At 43.6% G+C, this 18,659-nt stretch overlaps 1 protein-coding gene across 1 annotated transcript in view; it reads left to right on the forward strand.

Moving 5' to 3' along the window:
* KDM2B (lysine demethylase 2B) overlaps window positions 1-18,659 on the forward strand; it is a 134,078-nt gene that overhangs the window by 70,916 nt on the left and 44,503 nt on the right. The window contains exon 12 of the mRNA XM_031948530.1: window positions 9,552-9,638. Coding sequence (XP_031804390.1) covers window positions 9,552-9,638 — 87 coding nt within the window. The remainder of the gene's footprint in view (window positions 1-9,551; window positions 9,639-18,659) is intronic.

Below are 18,659 nucleotides of genomic sequence, written 5' to 3' on the forward strand. Positions count from 1 at the left end.
TGGGTGTGAGAGGCAGAACTGGACCCAGAGATCTCTCCAGGTCCTCACGCTCAGAGGTCCCAAGGATTCTCACCAGGAGGGGACCAAGGATGATGCAATCTAACTCCCTCATTTTATAGACAAATCACTGAGTCAGAACTATCAGAGACTTGGCCATATTAAGAAGTGACCTAGCTTGGACTCGAATCCTTTACCTTCTGGTTTCAGATTTGTGTTTCTTTTGCTACTTCTCTTCCTACTACCACTGCACAGTAGAGCCAATTATTTGTTTTACCTCCCTGGAAGGTCATAGCAACCCCCTGAGAAAATTATTCCAGGCTTGATGATCAGTTTTCCCACATACCTATATATGTACCCAGTGTTTTCCCTGATAGAATGTAAGCTCCCTGAGGACGGTTTCATTTTTGTGTCTGTATCCCCGGGGCCAGTCTAGCAGGCTTTGGGATTACTTGATTATCCCCATTTTATAGAACACAGATTTAGCACTGGATGGTATCTTCGAGGTCATCAAATTTCATTTTTTAGATAGAGAAATGGGGTGAGAGGGTCACAGCTCCTGAGGGTCGGAGGCAGGATTAGAACTGGTGTTGATGGTCCGTAGTTAGTTCATAAGGATGAAATCTGCAGTCACTGAGAGCACTGCAGGAAGGAGAGGGCTGTCAGGTCTCACTCTCTCAAGAGTGGTGGTCTCTGGGATATAGATGGGGCTGGCTGGCTCAATGGGGACAAGGCAACAGGCCTGAGGCCAGGAAGATATTCCTGAATTCGTTCTCAGATACTTAACTCTGGGTCCCTGGACTGGACACTTGCTCTCTGATTCCTCATTTGGGAAACAGAGATGGAATTAATAATATTATTATTATGTCCCTATATCCTGTGACCTCGGCTAGTTCTGAGGTTCATATGAAAATGAAGAAACATAAAGTGCTTTGTGAGCTTTAAAGAACTACATAAATTAATAGTATTATTATTATTATTATTCGTAAATTTTGTGAAAATTTAGAGAGGTTTTTTGTTTTTATATTACCTTCCCTCCCAAATATTTCTCTCCTCATTAATCGATCCCTTTTTTAATAGATAATAAAAAAAAGTCACCTAAGTAACAAGGTACATAAAGTGCCAGGCCTGGTTCCTGAGTTCAAATCTGGCCTTAGAGACACTAGCTGGGTGATCCTGGGCAAGTCACTTAACTGTGCTTGCCTCAGTTTCCTCATCTGTAAAATGAGCTGGAGAGGAAAATGACAGACCAATCTCTGCCAAGACAACCCCAAATGGGGTCAGGAAGAGTTGGATGTGACTAAAAATGACTGGACAACAGCAAAAGAGAAAGGAGGGAAAAAAGAGCAACTAAGAAAACTTATCAGCATATCAGTTTCCTGATAGGTGCCATATTCTACTCCTGCATCCCCTCACCTTTGTAGAGAAGGTCTGCCCTCTTCCACTACTGTCTCTGTCTCTCTTTGCCTTTGATTTTCTTTGTCTCTGACTGTTTTTCTCCCTTTCTCTCTCTCTCTGTCTCTGTCTCTCTGTTTCTCCCTCTCTTTCTGTCTGTCTGTTTCTCTCTGTCCTTCTGATTCTCTTTCTCCCTCTCTTTGTTTCTCTCTCTCTGTCCCTCTGTCTCTGTCTCTCTCCCTGTCTTTCTCTTTTCCTCTTTTTCTGTCTGACTCTGTCTGACTCTTTCTGTCTCTTTTTGTTTCTCTCTGTCTCTCTCTATCTTTCTTATCTCTATCTCTTTCTCTGTCTCTCTCTCTCTCCCTCTTTTTAAAAATTTGCTGGTCATTATTTATGATTCTTGAAAGTTCTTAGTGCGAGACCAGATTCAGACCTCCGTTTGATTTCACATCTCTAGTGCCCTGATGCTCAAACGCAGCTAAATCCGAGGGATGGGAAGGGGTCAGAGAAGCAGCTGAGATTCCCAACTTCCTGCCCTGAAAGCCTCAGTAGGGGTCTCTTCGGGAAGGAAGGAAGCCTTGGCTCCCTGTCGGAGAACCTTCAGATGCAGGCAGCAGGGGGCAGTAATGCTCACCCTCAGGAAGCCGTTAGGGTCTTTATACACCAGCTGGGTTTCTGACAGAAGGTCAGAGCTGGAAAAGGAGCTTAGGGATCACTGAACTGAACCTCTCATTTCCCAGAGGACTTAAACAGAGGCTTGAGTCAATTAAATATCTTTCTCAGATCTCATACAGCTTGTAAGTGTTAGGGGTGGGATTTGAACTCAGGACTTCTGATACCATATTTATTGCCTACCTATCTGGGCCCATTTCTTTTTAAACAGAGCATGAAACTGAGGCTCAGAGGAAGGAAAAAAGAAATGAAATAAGTCTTAAATATCTACTAAGTACTTGAAATATAATTTTTGATCTTCCCACAATCCTTAGAGGAGAAATGCTATTATTATCTCCAATTTGAAGTTCAGAAAATTGAAGCAAAGAGGTAACTTGATCAGGGTCATACAGGTAGTAGCAAAATCAGAATTTGAATTCAGATCTTCTGCCTCTAAGCCCAGTGCTTTTTCTACTTACTTGTTCTGCTGTATGGTGAATAATTTTTTATTTTAATCGAATTGTTGGCTATCGACATAATTTGTGATCGAAAAGATCTGGGTGGCAATCTCGTTAGAAGTATTAGGAGTGATTGTAATTATTGTTATGAGAAAATGTCTCTTCAATCTTCTATCCAAAAGGTAAGAAGGGGATAATAACTGTAACTATACTAAAATAATGATAATGATAGATATAATAATACCTGGTATGTGATAAAGGATAGGGCATTCAAAGTTAGGAAGGCCTGGCTTTTCCTGCCTTAGCTACTTTTAGCTGTGGTGCTGGTCAAATCACTTCAACTTTGTCTGCCTCAGTTTCTTTGTCTGTAAAAGGAACCATTTGGCCTTAAGCTCTCTTGATTAGTTAGAATGTGGCTAGAGAGAGCCATGTAGACCACGAGAGGCTTCTAAGTCATGTCCAGAATTTCTTAAACCGTGGGCCTCGGTCCCATGTGGAGTTGCGTAGCTGAATGTGGGGCTTTGAAATTCTGATTTATTGTCCATAAACGTTTGATTTGTATCCCTATTTTATTTACTTACATACCTGGGGGCACATAAAAAATTTTCGGTTTAAAAGGGGTCCCAAGCGGACTTTAAGAAGCCCTGCTCTAGGACTGAAGACCAAGGAGGCCGGGATAAAGTGCAAAGGAGGGACCCGACAGAGAGCTGGGTGGGCAGAGGGGCAGACTCTCAGAATGAGTCAGAGCCTAACTTGTAGCATTGTGATCTGGGAAGTGGGATTTGAAGGGAATCCCCCTGCTTTTTTTCCTGGACTTTTTTTTTTTTTACCCTCTCCAAAATGTTGACTTCTGTCTGACCTGTTCCTAGGCACCATGGGAGCACAGGAAGATGAGGTGGATTCCTCTAGTACATCCCTCTCGTTTTACAGATGGGCAAACTGAGACTTGGAAATTGAAGGGATTTATCCAGGGACTCCCGGGCTAGGGTTTAGTGCTTATAATGTTCTTAACTTGAGCTTAGGCTCCCTTTTAGGGTGGGAACCTGCCCTTCCTCTTTCCCCTGTTCTCTTCCTGATCTGATCTAGTTGGATTTTCAGCAAGAAACAGCCAGCTCTTCCTCTTCCTCCCCTTTGTGTCTCTTTCTCTCTCTGTCTGTTTCTCTAGCTCTGTTTTTCTTTTTTTGTTTGTCTCCCTCCCTCCCTCCTCTCCTTCCTTTCCTCCCTCTCTTCCTCTTTCTTTCCCTCCCTCTCTTTTTTCATTTCTCTCTCCCTTACTGTCTTCCTTCCTCCCTTTCTCCCTCCTTCTCTTCCTCCTTCTCCCTTTCCCCTTCTCCCTCCCCTCCCCTTCTCCCTCTTTTCCTCCTTCCCTCCCTCCCTTCCTTGTCTGGTTAAAACAATGAGCTCAGGGCTTTATTTGATACTGTCTTCTTGGGTTCTTTTTTTTCCCCCTGAGGTAATTTGTGTTAAGTGACTTACTCACTGTCACACAGATCGTATCTGAGACCAGATTTGAACCCTGGGCCTCCCAACTCCAGTACTGGTGTTTTATCCATTGTGCCATCTAGCTGCCCCCTCTTTTGAGTTTCATCAGTGTAGGGAACTTCCCAAGTAGAAATCTGCCCTGCTGGTGCAACCGGCAGCTTATCAGGAGAGGTGCCTGGGATGCTCAGAGGTCAAATCATATGTTCAGAGTTATATTCCTTCTATAGGTCAGAAGCAGGTCTTGAACCCAGAGCTTCATTATTCCAAGGAGGTATTTGTCAGCCTCTGTCCCTTAAAAGAGTGGGATAGAGGGATCGCAGTGGATACAGCACCAGCCCTGAAGTCAGGAGGATCTGAGTTTAAACCTGGTCTCTTAACACTTAACACTTCCTAGCCATGTGACCCTAGGCAAGTCACTTAACCCCAAATGGCTCAGGAAAAAAAAAAAAAGAGAAAGAAAACCTTTAGATGCTGGATAAACACCTACTATTATGATGGAATAAGAGTGGGATAAATGATTAGGATTTAGAGAAAGAAGAGAGCATTCTGAATTGGTCTTCTCATTACATGAGAGGTAAGATTTGAATAGTAGCCAGAAACGAATCATTAATATTTAGAAAACTAATGATATTAGCATTGGATTATAAACTTCTTGAGGGCAGGAGATCCATCTTTTGCTCCCTTTTGTGTCCTCAGTGTTTAGCACAGTGCCTGGCACATAGGTGATTAATAAATGATTGATTGAGGGAGAAAAAAGATTTGAGACCATTCTAGGCTGGGGGGAGAATGGGTTTTTTATTCCCCGTGACTAGTTTGGTGGGAAAAGGAGCCGATCTCTTGGTTTGGAGCAAAGGACTCTTCTGTTAGGCATTCAGTCATCAACAAACATTTATTTATGTATTATTCATTTATTTAGCATTCACTGCTTGCCTCAGACTCTGCCAATTCCCTGGCATATATATAGGATGGGAAAATAGCGCTCTCCCCTCAAGGATCTTATATTCTGTGGGAAGAGCCGTATCAGAAGCCTAGTACAGCTTAAAGCCCTTAAAGCTTACGGCTGCACTCAGTCTTGTGGGACACCATATATAAAATACCCAGAAACTAGTGGTTTGGTGGTTTGGGGGAGTGGCAGGGGCATTCAATGTGTGGTCAGAGGGAGAATCAGAATGTGGGCTTTGGAGGAAACTGAAGATTCCAGGAGGCAGAAAAGAGAGGGAGATATGTATTCCAGGCACGGGAGGCTGACAGGGCTAAAGCATGGAGGTCGGAAATGGGAGTATCCTATATGAACAACAGCAAGAAGGCTTTTTGGTCAGATCTTAAGACTAGAGTGAGGGGATTGTTGCACTAATTTAACGCCAACACTCTGCCGGGCACATAGTAGTTGTATAATAAGTGCCAGTTGACTGACTTTGTCTATTGTTAGAATAAGATTGGAAGAATAAGTTGGAACCAGATTTTAAAGGGCTTTAAATACCCAAATAAAGGAGATTTAAGAAGTCCCCAGAATTCCTTGAGTGGGAAGTGACATGGTCAAACCTAGGCTTGGTTAGGAAGGCAAGTCTAGAGAGGCAAAGTTGAGCCCCCGGTTCATTATTATTAAAGAATCTTTAATAAAATAATGATAAGGATAATAATACCTACCATTTATGTAGTGCTTACCACGTTCCAGGCACTGTGCTAAGCACTTCACAAATATCATCTCATTTGATTCTCCCAACAATTTTGGGAAGAAGATATAATTATTATCTACATTTTACAATTAAGGAAACAGGCATGGAATTACATGACTTACCCAGGGTCACAAAACTAGGGAATGTCTGAGGCTGGATTTAAACTCGGGATCATGAGTTCATTCTGTCTGCTGTCCCACCTAGAGGCCCACATTAACAATGTTAAGCCAGTGAATTTGGTACCTGTAGGTGCCAGACAGCTGGTAAAGTTGTATAAACTTTAACACGAGTGCTCATCTGTTGGCTAAATCATCCAGCTAGTTAAGTGATTATAAACTTAATTATTACCAAGCAGGGTATTACTAATTGTTAAATTAATTACCAATGGATGATTCTTTAACATTTATTAACTAGTTTGTTGATGGCTTTTTGTTTTGTTTTTGTCCTTGATTTCATCAGTATAAGAAACTCCAACCAGTAATCTTAGAGAATTGCCTGAAACAACGTAGAGGTTACAGATTTAGTCAGGCAGCCAGGATGGGTCTGAGGTAGGACTTGAACCCAGAAGCCAGCTCTAGTCGTTATCCCCTCATTCTGTATTTTTCCTTTTCTGACCAGACATTTCATGGGTAGGGGAACTCCTGGTGAGAAAACCTATTCTATTAAAATAGATGCTACGCTGAGCCTTCGAGTGTTAGCTATTAATTAGTAGTAATTAGTACTTATAATCCCTCACATTTCTGTAGTTCTTCAAGGTTTACACTGGCCCTGTCAAAGCAAGACTTCTCTGCTTTTTCTTTCCTCTTGTTCTTTTTTTGAAAATACAGATGCATTCTTAATTTTATACCATGGGAAGTTTCTAATTTTATATTTATTTTTATATTTTATATTTATTTCTCCAAGGAATTTGCCTTGGAGAAATAAATAATAATACGAACCAAATCAATCACATCAACCCCAATAATAAGGTTTAGGTTGTAAACAATAAGAACGATGGTTATTAAATATTATTATTATTTTAAATTATTATTAAATATTAAAAGAAGGGTTATTAATAGCAATAACAATAAGAGTTAAAATTGGTACCAATAACAATAATAAGATGGGTGATGTGAGCAATAATAAGGGTTAGGGTCCATAGCAACAACAATAATAAGAGTTGGCAACAATGTCAACAAAAGGATTAGAGTTGGTAACAATAACCAACAAGAGTCAGGGTTGGTAATAACAACAACAACAAGAAGAAGAGGTTGGTAACAATAACAACAATAAGGATTAGTGTTGGTAACAGTAACTAAAACAACAAGAACAATAATCAAAATTGTAACAATAACAACAATATAAGAGGGTCCAGTACGGGTTGTTAATAATAAGAGTCAAGGTTGGTAATCACAACTACTACTCCTAGCTCACATTTATCGAGTACTTTCAGGTTAGGACAAACATCATGTTATCTCAGCGGGTCCTCACAAAGCCCTGGGACTCTGGAGTTTGGTCTCGGGGGTCAGGGCTTTCATACCTTGCAGAGTTCTGAGTTTGAAAAGAAAAGGCCTCTTTTCATCGCTTATTCTTTCTAAAAGCAAAGCCAGTTATTCGCTGCCCAGATTGTGCAGTCCATGTGCATTTAAGAACCATTCCATCTAATTTCTTCTTCTTCTTCTTCTTCTTTTTTTTTTTTTTGCTCTCATTTTTTTTAAATAGCTTTTTATGGACAGAACATATGCCTGGGTAATTTTTCAACATTGACCCTTGCACTCATTTCTGTTCCAACTTTTCCCTTCCCTCCCTCCACCCCCTCCCCTAGATGGCAGGCAGTCTCATACATGTTAAATATGTTAAAGTATATCCTAGATACAATATATGTATGTGTTCTCTTGTTGCACAAGAAAAATCGCCTTCCATCTACTTTCAAGGGATTGAGATTGTACTGGCTTTAGTGGGCACCAGCACCAGATTCCCTAAGTTTTCCATTCTTGGTGATGTTTACGAGGTAGGGCTGAGAAAAAGCTGGGTCTTGGGAGAGACAAATTTCAGGTTCCATTGATTAGAATTAAAGGCTAGTCTGATTGATACTTATCCTTTTTGTAAAGAAGTGGATTTTTGAACATGGAGGAGCGAGATGGGGCCATAGGGCTCAGAGTGCAGGCCTGGAATCAAGAAGATTAATCGTACCGAGTTTAAATCTGACCAATTGGTTTGCCCTAGTTGACTGCGCACATCAATTAACCCTGTTTCTTCAGTTTCCTCATCTATAAAAATGAGCTGGAGGAGGAAATGGCAAATCACATCAGTATCGTTGCCAAGAAAACCCCACATGGGGTCACAGAGACTTGGACATGACTAAACTGACTGAACGACCACATAATATAAAGAGTGCTGCACCTCAGGTCAAAGGACCTGGGAACCTGAGCATTACCAGCATGCTCTTGGGAGTCATTTATTAAGTGCCTACTGTGTGCCAGGTGTCATGGTAAGCATTTTACAAATATCTCATTTGAGTCTCATGGGCCCCTGGAGATATAGTTATTAGTGCTGTTATTATCTCTCTTTTACAGGGGAAGAAACTGAGACAGACAGAGGGAAAATGGTGTGCCCAGATAGCACTTGTGAGTTTCCTTAGGCCCAAGGAGAATAAGACTTGCTTAGGGTCACATAGATAGCATCAGGGGTAAGATACAACCGAAGGCTTCCTGATTCCAAGTCCAAAGGTCTTAGATACTCTAGTATCAGCTGTGAATGCCCTCCCCTTCTTGGAAACCCTGTGCTTGACATACTGCCTTGCAAACAGCAGGTGCTCAATAAATGCTAATTGTCTAATTATATATACTACTAAGTATAAAAAAATTACTCTCTTTTGCATTTAACTTTGTGCTAGGACAGTGTCTGGCATACAATAGGTGCTTAATAAGTACTAATTGACTATATACACTATTTTGTGTAAAAAGAATACTGCCTTTTCTTTATTTTGTATTTAACTTTGTGCTTAGGACAGTGACTGTCATACAGTAGGTGCTTAATACATGGGAGTTGGCAGTATATGCTATAAGAAAAGAATTCTGCCTTCTGTTTATTTTTTATTTAGCTTAGTGCATAGCATAGCATAGGCATAGAGTAGGTGCTTAATAAGTAGAAGTTGGCAGTATATGCCATAAGTAAAAAGAATTTTGGTTTGTTTATTTTTTATTTAATTTACTGCTTAGCATACTATCAGGCATACAGTGGGTGCTTAAAGTCAGACAGTATATGTTATATGTAAAAAGAATATTGCCTTCTCTTTATTTTGTATCTAACTTGGTGCTTAGCATAGTGTTGGGCATGCAGTAGGTGCTTAATACATGCTGGCTGGCTGCCTATTTATGCTACTGTGTCTCCTCCCTGAGAGAATGTCAACTTCTTGAGGGGAGGGACCGGTCGTTTCTGCTTGTGTATCTCCAGCCTCTAGGCTTTTGCCAACATTTAAAGAATTCCTCTTGGTTGGTTGTTCACACTGCCTCTGTCCCAGGCACATTGGAGCCCTTTGGATAGAAAGGCAAAGGTGGCCCACTGGGGGCTTATATCCCGTAGGGCTCGCCCTGAGAGCAACATCGAGTCCAACCCACTCGTTTAAGGAGCCCCATAGGTCAGCAGCCCACCGAGGATCGATTCAAGCCTTTGTTTGTCCTTCCTAACCAGTGTCCTTTCTATCTCCTGTCAGCTTTCTCCTCCCAGGATGCTCTGGGAAGACCCAGGAGCATTAGAGGAGGAATTGTGATCCTGGATGCATCCTTAGGTGTAGCCCTTTGGCCATTGGCCAGCGAGAGCAGAAGGGCCACTAGGAACACCCCGTTCCCTTTCTTCTCCCTACCTCAGCTTGCACCCAGTGCCCTAACCCAGTTTCTTTCTCTGACCACAGAATGTCCTGAAGGAGCATGCTGATGATGATCAAAGCCTGGCGATCACTGGCGTGCCTGTGGTCACGTGGCCCAAGAAGACAACAAAGGTGAGCGGTCGCCAGCATGGACCTCCCTGACCCTATGTATCCTCTTCTCTCGGACCCCTTTGCCGAGGTCGGTGGGTGGGTGGGAGATTCTCTTTCCATGCTTTATTGGTAGCTTTCCTTTCGAAGCTGAAAACGCTCAGTATGTTGACTTTGGTGTCTGGGGGGGGGGGGGGGGGGGGGGGGGGGGGGGGGGGGCGGCTTCTCCAAGGGGCGTGGGGGACGTGTGCGGGCGCCGGGCATCTTCCTCCCCCAGAGTGATCCGTGACCAAAGCCCTTCCTTAGAACTTGTGCCTACTGTCTCTTTTTGATTTGTGCCTAGCAACGCTGCCTTCGGGGCGTACAGCCCTCACCCTCCTTTCTTCCTCCTTTGCCAGTTGCACATGTACTTGGGGATGCCTTTTACCTTGAAGTTGGTAAAAAGCCGCAGCCTGGGCTCATTCGCCATGTGCATCTTTCCACCGCCCCTTGGTAGGTTGTATTTTCCTGTGCTTTACCCATGAAACACTCGAGTGTATGATCAAAAAGAGCCCCACTGTGCGCTCGGGAGAATGCCGTGGCTGGCTCGACAGGCTTACTCCATGCTGCTCAGATTCCCGGTTTTCGATGGATGTTTTTGTTTTCGTTTTATGTTTGGTGCACAAAATCCTGGCGCGGCTGGCTCTGGTTCCCATTTCTAGTTCCCCCTTTAGCCCTGGGATTATTTTAACCCCTCACAATGTGTGTTATTGTTGCTCTGCTGGTTTTTCTTGGTCCTAGGGGGTTAATTTTCCTTCTTTTTCACTGGCTTTTTTCACGTGTTCCTTGTTGTTTTGGGTGAGAAAGCCCCATTGGTGAAAATAGAGCTGTAGCGATCTTCTCCCTTCTCTGAATCCTTAAGCTTTTGGGCTTCTGAGGAATGGCAGAGGTGCCCTTTGCTTTCATGTGGGTCTCGGCATCCCTGACCAGCCTTCCCGAGGCAGCTCTGAAGAGTCATGGGACGCCCATCAGCCGGGGAATAGCTTTGAGACAGCTCTTAGCATCCATAGAACGTGAATTTCTACAAGAATTCCCCCCAAACCAGCCAAAAGATGGTTCTCCGCCAGCTGCTCTCATCTCAGGATTGAGGAGGGATCCACAAGGATGGCTCAGCCTGTCCACGGGTCTTGACCCAGGGGGGACCAGCCATGGCTCCCTTGTCTTGGGACCTTCTGCCTCCCAAGTCGATTTCCGGCATCTTTAGCAAAACTGCTTTTTTTACATAGAATCCCTGGAGACTGTGAGATGATTTCTGGTGGAAAGGGAGGGGAGATGGGAAAGGAGGAAGGAATACGTTCTGGGCTTGGAGATTCCCACTGAAATTGGTTTTGCAAAGCCAGGCAGTGCAAAATTAGTCCCCGTTTCTGCCTGGAAATGATTGCACTATAGGAATGAATCAACTCCACATACTCTGTGGCAAATCACTTTTTCTCTCCGAGACTCAGTTTCCTCATCTGTAGAATGGAGGGTTTGGATGAGATGGCTGGCTGGCTGAGGTGAATGAGCCCCATTGGGAGAAGAGCAAGAAAAGGGGGAGATGGGAGAGAACCTTGTTGTATTTTTTTGTCCTTCCGCCTAAGGTGGAGGGGTGAGGGCATGGGTCACTAAGGCATAATCTCATTAAAGAAGTGACCGCTTTAGCATTTTAAGGCTTTGAGGAAATGGACCGGATGATAGATCAAGGCTACCTGGGAAGGATGTCATGATCCCGCCTGCCTTCCTCACCCCCTCCCACTCGCCCAGATCTGGTTGCTGCTTCTCTGTCAGTAAGAAGTGATTAGTGCTAAATGATGATTAGTTTTCAAAAATACTTTGATCTGACACCTTTCTGGGAGGAGAACCAGCCTGGTTCTGGAAGCAATTAGTGGTCGGGAGGTCGTGGCTAAACGCTTCGTCTCTAACAAAGATGCTGCCTAATCGCCACCATCCCGTAGTTACTGTGAATTACGATTTCCCCGGAAGTGGCGATGGATTTGTGTCTGGCTGGACCGTCTTCCCCTGGCCTCTTTCCCTTTTCATGTCCAGCTGGCAGGGTCAGTCGAGGGGATTCCGCATGCAACCTTAGAACTGAGCCAAGCCCGTGGGGCCCCCAGAGAATTGAACCTCTGACCCTGAGCTCATTAGCCCCCTCCCCCCATCCAGCTGAACTAACTGGCTCCAGCTAATCTCTAGATGGAAAAGATCCTCCTGGATTTATGGTGGGAGCTGTTGGGGAAGATGGAAGCCTGGTTTGCCTGAAAAAGAGACTGTTGAGTGAGGTCTGACTTCTGTACTCTTGCCTCTAGAGGCTAAAACACGATAATCACTTGAATTCTCATTCCCAGTCATTTTTCCGGAAAAGTGAAACTGGCGTGGGTGGGGACGAGGACCTCCGGCTTGGGGTGCTGGGACGGGGCTGGTTGGAATGTCTTGTGTGTGAGCTTCCTTTGGGACATAATTGGGACCGCCCTGACCTGACCCTCATTCCCAACCCCCAGTTTCCTTCAAGCCCCAGCTGAAATCCTGCCGGAGAGGCAGGAAGCTTTTTCTTAATTTCCTTTCATTCTAGCTCCTTTTCCTCTGCTAATTATTTCCTGTCTGTCCTATTTCTTTCTTGTTTGTACATAACTGTTTGACTATTATCTCCTCAATTAGATTGTGACCTCTTTGAGGGCAGGGACTGTCTTGCTTTTTTTTTTTTTGGTATCCCCTTGGCTTAGCACAGTGCTTTGGGACATGATGGGTGCCTAATAAATGTTTATCAACTGGCTTCCCCCACCGCTGATAAAACTCATAACATAAAACAGCAGGGCATTCATTTATATATAGGGACCTCTGAGGGTATCTAGTCTAAATCCCTCCTTGTGCATATGGGGAAACTGAGGCCTAAGAGGTTAAATAATCTTTCTCCTCTGACATCTTGATTTCCTTATCTGTTCATCCCCGAGGATAGATGCTGGGTAGGTGGGGGTAGCTAGAGGCTGGCAGGAAGGCTTCATCTAGAGTCTTACCTCTAGGACTTAACTAGCTGTGATACTCTGGTCATTTACTTTCTGGGAGTGCATCATAGTACAATTGGAAGGGCTATCAATTTGAAATTAAGAAGGATTAAGAGAAAATTTTGATTCATATCCTGCTTGTCATTTTGTGACTTTGGGCACGTCTGGACCTCAGTTTCCTTATCTGTAAAATGGGAATAATGGAACCTTCCCAAGGCTCAAATGAGATGATAACCAGCACAGTAATAGCTTTTGTTTACATATAGTGTTTTACACATGCCATCTCACTTAATCCTCACGATGCCTGTAGGAGGTAGGTGTGATTATTATCCCCATTTTAAAGATGAGGAGACTAAAGCATAGAAGTAAAATGACCTGGTCAGGGTCACACAGTTAGTAAGCATCTGAGGTAGGATTTGAACTCAGGTTAAGTCTGGTGCTTTATCTACCCTGCCACTTTTGTGACAGAGTTCTTAAAGTGACAGGTTCCTATCAGCTATCATTGTTGCCTTCTTCTGAAAGTTTCTGGGGGGGGGAGGGGTGTTCTCTGAAATGTTGAGAAGAGCGATCTCTTCACAGGCCTGCGGTTTGCTACCAAGACTGTGATTACGCTGGTGCTGGGATCTCCCAAGTGAGGGAAATCCATTTTCTGCGGCAGGTGGGCACTTTGTCTGCTGCTCCCCACTCTCCAGAGAGTTGAATTCTGCTTTTTACATTTTCTTAGGGTTTATTTATTTATTTTAAAAGCCCAGAAGTTAGTGGAAATGAGGGAGGGATGCTGCCCTGGCAGTTTGCAAGGGGTGGAGCCCAGCAGAACAGGAGTTTCCTTCACCCAGCTCTTGGTTTCCTCTCTTTGTTGAAGAAGGCGAAAGCTTTGTGGCTGACCCTGTTTACTGAGCGCAGTTGGGAGGGCCCAGTGCTGTCTCACTCCTCCCTTGTGTTCACTAACAGTAATAGATAAAAGGACAGACAGGGGGCCGAGATGCTGCTCTGGGATTTCAGTCATATGGGGAATACCCAGACAAGGAAACTCCCCTTACCAATCCAAACAGAATTTTTTCTTCAGGATAATTCAGAGTACCCCAAATTAGTGCAGTCTTTGGCTTTAATAGCTTACAAATCACATTAATTCTACCAATCATACAAAAATTGACTTTTGGGGCACTGCATAAATAGAGTGCTCTGCAAACCTGAAGAATTATAGAAATAGTAGTAGTAGTAGTAGTAGTAGTAGTAGTAGTAGTAGTAGTAGTAGTGGCAGGCTGAATAAGTAGTGCTCTGGAAACCTGAAAGAATTATAAAAATGCTAGTAATAGTAATAATACAAGATGGCTAAATAAGTAACACCCTGCAAACCTGAAGAATTATAGAAATACTAGTAGTAATAATAGTAGTAGTAGGCTAAATAAGTAGTTTTCTGCAAACCCGAAGGAATTATAGAAATGCTAGTAGTAGTAGTAGTAGTAGTAGTAGTAGTAGTAGTAGTAGTAGTAGTGGTGGTGGTGGTGGTGGTGGTGGTGGTAATGGTAGGCTGAATAAGTAGTGCTCTGCAAACCCAAAGGAATTATAGAAATGCTAGTAGTAGTAGTAGTAGTAATAGTAATAGTACAAGATGGCTGAATAAGTAATACCCTGCAAACCCGAAGGAATTATAGAAATGCTAGTAGTAGAAGTAGTAATAATAGTAGTAGTAGTAATAGTAGTAGTGGTAGTGGTAGTGGTAGTGATAGACTGAATAAGTAGTGCTCTGCAAACCCAAAGGAATTATAGAAATACTAGTAGTTGTAGTAATAGTAGTACAAGATGGCTGAATAAGTAATATCCTGCAAACTTGAGTTATAGAGATGCTAGTAGTAATAGTAGTAGGTTGAATAAGTAGTGCTCTGCAAGCTTGAAAGAATTATAGAAATGCTAGTAGTAGTAATAGTACAAGATGGTTGAATAAGTAACATCCTGCAAACCTGAAGAATTATAGAAATACTAGTAGTTGTAGTAGTAGTAGTAGTAGTAGTAGTAGTGGTGGTAGTGGTAGACTGAATAAGTAGTGCTCTGCAAACCTGAAAGAATTATAGAAATGCTAATAGTAGTAATAGACTGAATAAGTAGTACTCCGCAAACCTGAAAGAATTATGGAAATTCTAGTAGTAGTAGTAGTAGTAGTAGGCTGAATTAGTAGTGCTCTGCAAACCTGAAAGAATTATAGAAATGCTAGTAGTAGTAGTAGTAATAGTAGTACAAGGTGGCTGAACAAATAATACCCTGCAAACTTGAGTTCTAGAGATACTAGTAGTAATAGTAGTAGGTTGAATAAGTAGTGCTCTGAAAGCTTGAAAGAATTATAGAAGTACTAGTAGTAGTAGTAGTAGTAGTAGTGTAGTAGTAAGTTGAATAAGTAGTTCAAGCTTGCAACTCTGCAAGCTTGAAAGAATTATAAAAATACTAGTAGTAGTAATAGGCTGAATAAGTAGTACTCTGCAAACCTGAAGGAATTATAGAAATGCTAGTAGTAATAGTAGTAGTAGTACAAGATGGCTGAATAAGTAATACCCGCAAACCTGAAAGAATTATAGAAATGCTAGTAGTGGTTGTGGTTGTGATGGTGGCGACAGCGATGGTAACAGTGATAATAATAAGTGACATTGCAGCTTTGCCTGAAATGCCTTATGCCTTCTGATCTTTCCAACAGCTCCGTTTGCCAAGTTCTGCAGCTTTTTGTGTCCATTTCACAGCTAAGTAAAGTGAGGCTCAAGGATATACGTGACTTGACTGAGACTGGACAGACACAAAGGATCTGTCTTGGAATTTGAAGCTAGATTTTTCCCGTGTCATCTTCAGCGCTCACATGTTATATGCTGAATCTAAAATCTGCCCACCCAGCAGTCCCAGTTCTGCCATGTGGGGCCAAGCAGGCCCATTTTAAACTCTTCCCATGTGAGAGCCCTATCGATAGTTGACGGTTTGGATGATTACATCTCTCCCGTGACTTTTTTTTCCATCCAACCGTCCGGGCTTCCTTCATTGACTGCTGGAATGATGTGGTTTTTAAATCCCCTTTTCCAGAGCGGCCGAGAAACACAGGCTGTTGCTATTATTAACCTGGATAACCTCCTTGGAATTCCAGTGCCCCTGTGAGGGACCGAGAAACTCTGGCCTGGGACAGTTGGGCTGGACAATGGCTCTCTCAAGGTTCTGAGGCAGTTGGAACAGTGGATGGGGGAGGAGGAGAGGAAGTGGACTCTGAGGACGAGTGGGGAGCTTTGGGAGCATTTCCAACCTGACATGGGAGAGAGCCCATGGGGGCAGGAGCAGCCCAGGGAGCAGAAGGCCGGTGCAAAGGGGGGGAATTCCAGGCAGAGAGCGGCCGAGAGACACAAGCTGTGTCCAAGCAAAGGGTGGAAAGGCCTCCGCAAGGCGAGGAGGAGGCAGGAAGTCGGGGAGGAAGCCAGGAGGGAAAGTGGAACCAGAGAGAGTGGAGAGAAAAAAGAGGCAAGTAGCAGTAAGGGGCCTGGGGGTGGGAGAGGGCCCAGGGAGGAATCGTGGGGCACGGCATCCTGAGGGAGAAGAATTTTCCTAATGGCAGACTGAAAATCAGCAATGTGAGGGCTTGAAGCAAGCGCTGGTTATAAAAATAACAAATTGCAATGAAAAATCTCCATGTAGCAAAAATAAAGTTACCAAGTAGATGACTCTGGGAGAGCTAGATGGCTCAATGGCTAGGGCCCTGGCCCTGGAGGCAGGAAAACCTGAATTCAAATCTAGCCTCAGATACGTACAAACCGTGTGATCCTGGGCAAGTCACTTACCCTGATTGCTCCCCCCACCCCCAAAAAATAATAAAATAAAATAAATTGGATGATTTCCTTTTTCCAGATAAGGTCACAGTAGGGAGAGGCCTCTTGGTGCTCTCTTAGCTTTGCTGCTTAACTTCCCAGGACAGCCTTGAAGAAGTAGATTGGCTTTTCTGAGCCTCACTTTCCCATCCTTCCCGGTGTTCGCTTTGTCTATCCAGGGACCATTAGAGAATCATCAGAGCTTTAGGAAGGGGTCATGGGTATGAGGAGAGCAGTCTGTGCATTTTAAAGCACTCTATACATGAGTCATGAATAGGCCACAAAATTCATTAAAGTGAAACCATTTAGAACAGAGCCTGGAATTAGTTGTAAGGGCATCCCATGGCCAAGAGCATTATGGGGTCGGCGGGTGATATCTGTGAACTGAATTGGCGGGGGAGGGTTTGAAAATGTTGCTCTAGCCAGAGTCCAGATTTCTTGAGGAGCTGAACCACACCCCTCTCTCCTCCTGTCTGCCCTCCCTCCCTTTCTCATGTATATTTGTAGAGGTGAGTACTACGGGGTTCAGAATTAGAGTGTGGAGCCTGGAGTCAGGAAGGCTCACATCTGCCTCAGACATTTACTAGCTGGGTGACCCTGGGCAAGCCACTTGATCCTATTGCCTCAGTTTCCTCATCTGTCAAATGAGCCGATGCAGGAAATGGCCAACCTCGCCAGTATCTCCGCCAAGAACACCCCAAATGGGGTCACGGAGAGGCAGCCATAAAAGGGCATAAGGTGTGGGGCGCTGTCAGAAATAGAATAGAATCGGATAAGACGCAGTTCTTGCTCAAAAACTGCCGTTGGTCGTTGGCTCTAAAACCTGGCTTTGAGTGCCTCCCAGCCACCTTTCTGGACTTGTTCCATGTTTCTCCCCATTTGCTTCAGTCTTCTTTCCAGCCAGGTGGTCCCATCTCCCTCTGTGAACTTTTGCCCTTGACCCTCCATCCTTAGAGGATCAAGGGCAAAGGTTCACGGTCCTTGAGGATGGGACCTGGTTTTTCACTTAATCTTCAAATGGTCAGGTCCACAGAGCGCTTGGCTTTCATTAGGGACTTAATAAAACCTTTTTAGATCGAATCCAGGACGGTTCCGACCTTCGAAATCCATCCTCTTGACAGCCTCTAAATAAGGCGCATGTCCCTGTCCCTGTCGGGTCACTGTCACAGAAGATGGGGAGTGAGCTCTCACTTCTCAGATCTTTGGATGGAAGATAATGGAGGGGATGCCCTTTCTCCCAGATGGGGGAGAAAGAATAGTGGCTTTGGTAGCAGGGGACCTGGTTTCAAATCTGGCCAGATGAGTTCTCTCTGGGTCTCAGTTTCTTTCTCTGTAAAATGGGGAGAAGTATTAGACTAGCTAGATAAAGCTAAATAAATTCCTTCCTATTGTAAATCTGTGAGGGTCATGTGACTGAAAATAGACACCCTTGGTTCCAGATCAGTTCAAGTATCTCCATCTGGTTGGCGCTGTGAATAGAGCATCAGATTTGAACCCGAGTTCAAATCCAACCTCAAGACATTTGGGCAAGACATTTTATACCTCTGCCTGCCTCAGTTTTTGCTCATCTGTAAAATGAGGGTGATAATAGCGTCCACCTTTCTAGATTGTAATATTTGTAATGCTCTTTATAGACCTTAAGATGACATACAAATCATAATTATTCTTATTATTTTATTTTTATTTTTCTTTCCTGCTCTGCCTGTGCTACTTATATGTTATTTCCCTTCCCAAAGAGACGTAACTTTTCCAGTGTAGTCAAATGCTAGCAACATCTCCAGACCGGGAGGTAGTAGAATTGCTGCACTGAGATTGTCCTGGGATAAGACCTGCTTACAATTTAGTGATTTCTTTTTTTGTTTTCCCTTTTATTTAAGAAAAAGAAAAAAGCTTTTTAATTGATCTTTCGTTGTTTACATCACTTTTATGTCCCAATAAATCCTTCATCCCTCCCTTCCCTTCTAATAAAGAAGAAAAAGTAGCCCAGCATGCCGTATCAACTGAGTCTGACGGTGTATGCAGCATCTTGCAACCGTAGCCCCCCGCCTCTGCAAAGAAAGGAGGGAGGTCAGTGTAGCATGTGCCAGGAGATGTTATTCAGGGTATCCTTAGGGTTTAATGTTCTTCCCTTGAACGAGCTTTCCTCTGTTAGTCTTTGCTCTTTCTTGGGCAAAGGGATTGTATCATGGGGAGGAGAA

Source organism: Sarcophilus harrisii, chromosome 1 (genome assembly GCF_902635505.1).
Source record: "Sarcophilus harrisii chromosome 1, mSarHar1.11, whole genome shotgun sequence".
NCBI lineage: Eukaryota > Metazoa > Chordata > Mammalia > Dasyuromorphia > Dasyuridae > Sarcophilus > Sarcophilus harrisii.